We start from the raw sequence: 8,165 nt of genomic DNA, 5'->3' as shown, positions 1-8,165 counted from the left end.
AAGGCTTTAAGCTTCCGATTTTTTTAGGCATCATATTCCTATCAATCTAATTTGATGTTGGTTGTGTTTTAAATATATTAAGATAAGTAGTGTGTAATCAAAGTTTGTAAAAACAAAAAATTAATTTATATTTGTATTATTTCAATATTATTTTAAGATTTTTAACAATTGGTAAATAATGTCTATATTAAATATTATTTTCAACACACGCACACGCACACGTGCACACACGCTCGCTCGCGCACACACACATATATTAAAAAGGTCACGCACTAACAGAGTTGATTACAGCGAAAGAGTATATACTCTCACAATGTGACAAATCAAAGTTTGATTTCTAGCTGACAAAATACTCATTTATTTAGTGTCTGACATACATCATATATAATTACTTTCGATTGAAGAAACTTATGGAATTATTTTCTTAATGGCATTGTTGACAAACAAATAATCAATGTTGTATTGAACTTTAAGGTCGACAATTAAATAAGAATATTTCTTTCTTCTATAAATGCGACATTTAAAATGGAAAAGAGAGAGTGATATCTCTCTTTTTCATACGATTTATCAAAGGAGTTAACGAAGAATAATTTTTTTTTTAAAGAAACGAAGAATAATTTAAAAAGGTGTACCATATTTTTTTAAAAATTACCTAAATCAACTATCCTTCTTAATTCGTTACTAAGTTTTCCACCGTTCTTTACCTATCTCCTTATTTGTTCTTTCTCCATTATAAATATAGTTTTACTTCTTTTTTTTGAATTTTGAAAAAAAATATAGGTTTACTTAGTCATGACGAAATTATCTAAAATAGCCAACAAGTTAATTATCTAATCTAATCTAAATTAATTACACTTCTGATAACTAAGTTGTTAAAATAAATGCTAGTATGGTGGGAATATTGTTGAGAGGACTATATATGTATGGTGGGAATGTATGAGTGAGGGAGTAACACAATTAATTAATACTTTAATCAATTGCCGTACAGTAATTGATATTGGCACTTGTCATATTGTATTGTTTCTTAACCATGAAATTGCACACCCCCTAACATTATGCCTATAAATTGCGGCATCCAAAACATGGACACGCAGTCCAACTGCCATTGCACCATTGTAAGCTAAAGAGAATTTATTATAAACAAGTTTTGCTCTAAAAAATTTAAGTCACAAAAAAAGCATGGAGCATAATTTCTACCTCTCCCTTCTCCTTCTCTTTGTCTCTTTCATTTCTCTCTCTCTTTTTTTCATATTCTACAAACACAAATCTCCATTAAATTTGCCACCAGGTAAAATGGGTTACCCAATAATAGGTGAAAGCCTTGAGTTCTTATCAACTGGATGGAAAGGACATCCTGAAAAATTCATTTTCGACCGTATGCGTAAATATTCCTCCGAACTCTTTAAAACATCAATCGTAGGAGAATCTACGGTGGTTTGTTGTGGAGCAGCAAGTAACAAGTTTTTGTTTTCAAACGAGAACAAACTTGTGACTGCATGGTGGCCAGATAGTGTAAACAAAATCTTCCCTACTACTTCTCTTGACTCTAGCTTGAAGGAAGAATCTATTAAGATGAGAAAATTGCTTCCTCAATTCTTTAAACCCGAAGCTCTACAACGTTATGTTGGTGTCATGGATGTTATAGCTCAAAGACACTTTGTTTCTCATTGGGAGAACAAAGATGAAATCACCGTCTACCCCTTGGCCAAGAGGTCAATTTCTTCATATTAATATCTCATGCACCATTCATTCTCTTCAATTAATTCGTTTACATTTTTAATTTATTGCTTTGCTTGTGACATACATACGAGGTACATACAAATTAAGTAAATATATAGTATTGGTGTACCTAAGATTAAATTCATATCTGAAATATTATATTTGGTCTCGTGGTTGCTGATCTTGATTGTTTAGTGAATGTCGAGTTAAGTTAACGACATCTTGCTTTCTAAATTGCATTTTATACATGTTCATGACTCATACTTCGATTTCATTAAATCAACTTCAAAATACAATTTTGTTAAACGAGATCGTTAGATCTCCATTCAATTGTGAAGATTTTTTTTTTGACTATATGACTGCTTAGTTATCCTCATTGCACGAATTTACATCCTTAAATTTATAAATTTAATTGATTTGTCGATAATAACACTTGACAGGTACACCTTTTTGTTAGCTTGTCGTTTGTTCATGAGCGTTGAAGACGAGAATCATGTAGCAAAATTCAGTGATCCATTCCAGTTAATTGCGGCCGGAATCATATCCCTACCAATTGATTTGCCAGGAACACCATTCAACAAAGCTATAAAGGCCTCAAACTTCATAAGAAAGGAGTTGATTAAGATCATAAAACAAAGGAGGATAGATTTGGCACAAGGGACAGCATCACCAACACAAGATATATTGTCTCACATGTTGTTGACAAGTGATGAAAATGGAAAGAGTATGAATGAGCTAAATATTGCCGATAAGATTCTTGGCCTATTGATCGGAGGACATGACACTGCTAGCGTCGCATGCACTTTCCTTGTCAAATATCTCGGCGAGCTACCTCACATTTATGATAAAGTCTATCAAGGTATCATTAATTTTCATACACATCCATTTCCATTTCTCTCTATCTCTATCTTGGGATTTCACTCCTCTAAATACTATAGTTAATAAAGTGAAAAATAAATAAATTGTTTATATTGCAACGGTAGATTATATTGTTTTTTTCAAAGGCAAAATGAAGCATCTATGATCAGTGACGGATCCAGAAATTTCAATAAGTGGGGTCAATATTGTTTATCATAAATATTTATACAAAAATATATAAATCTTTAACAAATAAAATAGTGACATCATTATCGTTAAGAAAAATTAGAGATTACAAGAAATCAGTCATCATATATCAGTCTCTATAAATATTACCATAAATCAGAGATTACCAGATATATCGGTGTCTATGAATGTTATCAAACAATAATTCAAAAATTCATATCCATACAGTTACACATTCAATTTTTTTTCACAAAATACGTGGCAAAGAAACTCCTTTCAACAATATAGTCATTACATACAATAGTAATGTTTGAGTACTTTTTGTCCTCGTTTTTAGTAATGTTAACTTTAAAAGTAAATATAACGTCCTTAAAAAAAAGTAAATATGATGTTGGATAAAAAATGTTTTCTAGTTTCTAAAATCTTTTTTGAGAGATTAATCCTTTCATCTAAATTAAAAAAGTGTTCAAAAGATCGAATTTCCAATTTTTCTAGTAAGCAATTTAAAAATAAATTCAATTTTAGACTTGGATTTGTAAATCCAATTTAAAAATAAATCCACACGTACTATCTTAATTTTCTTTTTATCCTTTTGGGAGCATTTTCTTATTGTTTTAATGAAAAATCAATCATTTTTTGAAAGTTAAAACTTAAATGCCAATTGTAGTAGAAAGTTTGAGTTATACTACATCATATGGTCACTATTATAAACAAAACTTTGCATTCTAGATTCATTCAATTAATAATGAATATGGTCTTTATTATAGACCACATAAATCATTTAATGAATGAATATAAAATATTGATTTTACTTATAATAGTGATCGGATAGTGTACAATTTTAACAAATATAATTTAAAATGAAATTACAAATATAACATTGTTTTACCTCTAGTATATTAGTTTGGTTATGCGGGGTCAACATAATATTTAAAGTGGGGTCAAGATGTAAAATCATACTATAATTAGGTAAAATAGAAACCAAATAGTGGAGTCAAGTGACCCCAATAGCCTGCAGCTGCATCCGTGCATGTCTATGATTATAATGCAATGGGTCATAAGACCAAAAGCGATAGTACTTATACAAACACTTCTTTTCTAATAATAGAAACACTTCTTTGTCTATGCATTTGATCTAGGAATTTGTTAACTCGTCTTCAGAGCATTCTAAACATTTTAAAATAGCAATTATTATTTTTGAAGTCAAATATTTCAATTTTCAATACATTGATTATACTTTTTCATAAATACTTATTACTTATATTCTTTAAAGAGTGTCTCGAAAACACTCGTTAACATTTCTCATTATTTTATTAATTAAAGTGAATTGCTAACTTTAAAAGAATATTTTCTAAAACTTTAAAAGAATATTTTCTAAATAGTTGATTTTGTTTTCACTAAACCCAATTAGCGAATTACCCAAAGCTCAAATCACATGTCAATACCAACATCACACTCAATTACCAATAGCTGGCCTAACTTTATGCATGATGTACTACAGCTTAGGGAATATAAGTAACATGCAAGTATTGATAATTTTTAATTTTTTATCAAAATATTTTCGTCAGTAGGTTTTACACATTTTTTTAAAAAAATTGTGTGTTGTCGGTCTCAGAATGACTCCAAAATCCGATATAGCATTTACGTGAACATTATTATTTTCAAATCAAAGCTTAGTTGGTAGAAAAGTAAGAAAGAAAGCAAGAAATTCATTAAAATGAAAAGTTGTTCTTTTCCCTTTTTGTCTTACGTGAGAGTGTCTTGTTTTTATGATTTTCCAAGCTACTTGTAACAAAGTCAACATAAATATCAATAAGTGGCTTTTTTATGTTTTTTCTTTGTTTCTTTTTGGTAGAAGAAAAGTTATGTTTCCTTTTATTTTCATGAAAAAGACGAGCATATACTATTTTAAGACAGGAAAGTAAATATTATTTTAAATTTTTAATCCATTCTTCCATTCAAACTTCTTTTCTCATCATCGATTTAAAATCCAGAACATACTTCTACAAATATTAAATACTCATCAATGAGATGGTAGTTTTTTATGTTTATTTTAAAACACTGTTTTTTTTTGTGTTATTTTTAAAACACAAAAAAGAAAAAAAAATAGCAGACAATCATTCACACAGCACCGAATATTTAAAGCTAACTCTACAAGTCAGAATTTTCAATAAATATGAAGAATGCCTCTTAACAGGAGTATGTCAAACTCTCACCGAATCTCATATGATTCGGTTAATGTTTGAACTTGATTCTCCAAAATAATTTTCAAAGCTGACTTCATTATTTACGTAGGAGTTCATGGGTCTAATTTCGTGCTATTTTTGACAAAACTTGAGTAAATCCCACTTTAACCAAAAAAGAATGTCACTGATCCATAGTACTTAGGGTATTTGACCCTAAGGTTTGGTCTGCGATTTTGGAGCAGGACTTTAGGAAAAAGGAAGAAGTTGGTAGAAAGGTTAATCTTGGAAATATAAGTTTTTATTTATTATAAGTAATTATTACATCACTTTTTAATAGAATATTTCTTTTGGATGTTCAATTAATATCTCTGGAGCATCGTTTAACATTCTTTTAGTAGAAAAAATAGTATTGGAGAAAGATTTTAGAGGATACTGATTTAAAGGAACTCAAAAATTGCATTGGATATGAATTCTTCAGATTTTTTATTCTTTAAATTAAATCTATATTGTCATAACATTCTTAAAATTAAAAATATATTCATTATATACATTAATTAGTCATTCTCTATAAAATCATTCTTTTAAAAATATATAAAAGATTTCTCAATTTTTCTTTATATTAATCATAAAACAATTCTTTTATAAACCTCCTCAAGAAACAATTCTTTTAGGAAACTTCATCATGAAATATAGTGCCCCTCAAGAAACATTATACTTTGCTTGTTTGCAATATAGTGCCCCTCAAGTCTTTTCTGTTTTTGCACTCCATCGGACTTGTCGACTAAGGTTTACTTAGATCTGGATCTTGTCGATTATTTAAGGACTAAGGCTTACTTAGATCTGGAACCATAATTGATTTTTATTTTTAAACCACTGGCTTGAATAACCCTGTCAAATGTAACCAAAAGCAGAATTGGAATTTGGTTTCACCAATTTTTTTTTTTTAAGGAAACTTGTATAACTTATCCTTCAACCTAAAAAACTATAACTTCTATATAAATAGCGATAATTTCTACGATGTTCCCGTGAGCATAACTCAGCTGATAGGGACAATACGTTGTTATATGTTGTGGTTGGGGTTTGAACCCCGGAGATCTCACTTATTCACCTTAAAAAATTAATTCTAACTAATAGGCTACATGACAAGAATAAAAACGATAGTTTATATGGTACGTTTGAAAATTAAAAATGTACCTTTTAAAATAATAGTTAAATGCTTCTTAAAAAAAAAAGTTGAATGACTTCTTTCTAAATAATATTTTTTATCATTTAAAATTATAATAACTTAATATTATTTATATTATTTACTAAAAGTGCCAGCGAAATTAAAAGTACAGATAGCTCTTTATTACATATCTATTGATTTCAAAAGCAAATGGAAATTGCAAGTGGACAAGATATATGCACACAATTTAATCTATGTTCCTAATTTTGTGCATGTTTAGAGCAAATGGAAATTGCAAAATCGAAACCAGCAGGAGAATTGTTGAATTGGGATGACCTCAAGAAAATGAAATACTCTTGGAACGTAGCTTGTGAAGTAATGAGACTTTCCCCTCCACTCCAAGGAGGTTTCAGGGAAGCCATCACTGACTTTATGTTCAATGGCTTCTCAATTCCTAAGGGATGGAAGGTAATTAAACACATATATCTCTTTTTTGTTGGTCTTTACTTTTTGGTTTGATTCATATAAGGTATGAGTGCTACCATTTTTGTGGGAACTAATTTGATTTTTTTATTTATTTATATGTGTAGCTTTATTGGAGTGCAAATTCAACACATAAGAACGCAGAATGTTTTCCCATGCCAGAGAAATTTGACCCAACAAGATTTGAAGGAAATGGACCAGCTCCTTATACTTTTGTGCCATTTGGTGGAGGACCAAGGATGTGCCCTGGAAAAGAGTATGCAAGATTAGAAATACTAGTTTTCATGCACAATTTAGTGAAAAGGTTTAAGTGGGAAAAGGTGATTCCAGATGAGAAGATTATTGTTGATCCATTCCCCATCCCTGCAAAGGATCTCCCAATTCGCCTTTATCCACACAAAGCTTAAAAAATATATTCAATTTGGCTTGTGCAAGTTGTGGGTGCTGCTGTTACACACACAAGTATATTTGCATTCCAAATATTTCTCTTCCTGTATTTGTTCTTTTACTTTGTAATATTTATTATCGTGCTTGAAAACCTAAAAAATAATGTAGTCACAACATATCCAAAGATGTTTTAGAAGACCAGATTTAAAAATGTGACTTCCAGAAAAGTTGTACTCATTTTGATTATGGCTTCTATTGTATCTATCCCATACTGAATGATTGATTTCTTTTGTGATTGAGATAAAGTGAACCGAATCTGAAGTTTGATTGGTTTCATTTGGTTCTTTAGAGTCATTATGTGAATTTGATACAATAAACATCTTTTTTGCAAAACCTAGCTATGTTTGTTTCATCGTATTTACATTTTCGATGATTCTCAAGTATCTCCTCCGTCCCAAAATAATTAAAATTCCATGTCATTTCACCCATATTAAAAAAAGGGAAATGCTAACCGGTGCCCCCGGGGCACTGGTTAAGGATATGAAAAAGGAAATTATATAGTTAGTTAATGCATTGAAATTGTGTAATTAATTTATAATAAAGTCAAAAACAGTTTCCTTTTATGGTAATAATTCTCATTTATGGTATGCTTAACCAGTGCCCGGGGGCACCGGTTAGCAGGACCCTTAAAAAAAATACAAATGAAATAGAGAGAATAATATTTTTACAAAAGTACCTTTACCATGTATTGGTGTATTTATCAAGAGATTGCTATTTGTTCAGAATGAATTTAACCCAAAATGTTGCCGTAAACAAGGAAATTAACAAATAGTATCATTTAAGAATTATTATATTTGGCAATTACACGGAAGTTAACATGGCACCATTGTCTTCTTCAAAAATAACCTTGCACCATTGTGAAACTTTAATTGCCCCTCCAAAATTTTCTACCTTAATTTTCTTTTTTCAAACATGGATTTTCCAAATTCCACATCAATCTTTAAGGAAAATTGCTCTTAATGCATCTACTGTTTTCTCACATACACCTCAAATTATCAAAATACCCCAAACGACAATTAATTATCGTTCGCCTCTCAAACGCAAGTTAATTGTTTTGACAAAAAACGCAAGTTAATTGTTGTTCCAGACCTGTCAAGTACAAGAACGCAAAAACAAAACCC

General features: G+C 30.0%; 1 protein-coding gene across 1 annotated transcript; it reads left to right on the top strand.

Annotated features, from left to right (window-relative positions):
- The first annotated feature begins 1,092 nt into the window (after window positions 1–1,092).
- Window positions 1,093–7,320, top strand: LOC146934382 (beta-amyrin 28-monooxygenase). The gene is made up of 4 exons (XM_085706263.1): window positions 1,093–1,712; window positions 2,160–2,578; window positions 6,395–6,582; window positions 6,705–7,320. Exons 1-4 carry the CDS (start codon window positions 1,180–1,182, stop codon window positions 7,002–7,004), a joined length of 1,440 nt encoding a protein of 479 aa, XP_085562389.1. The 5' UTR covers window positions 1,093–1,179; the 3' UTR covers window positions 7,005–7,320.
- Window positions 7,321–8,165: the final 845 nt, after the last annotated feature.

The sequence above is a fragment of the Medicago sativa genome, chromosome 4 (assembly GCF_051527215.1).
Source record: "Medicago sativa cultivar Bolivia chromosome 4, Bolivia_mono, whole genome shotgun sequence".
In the NCBI taxonomy this organism is placed as follows: domain Eukaryota; kingdom Viridiplantae; phylum Streptophyta; class Magnoliopsida; order Fabales; family Fabaceae; genus Medicago; species Medicago sativa.
This window is presented reverse-complemented; position numbering and strand designations above follow the sequence as displayed.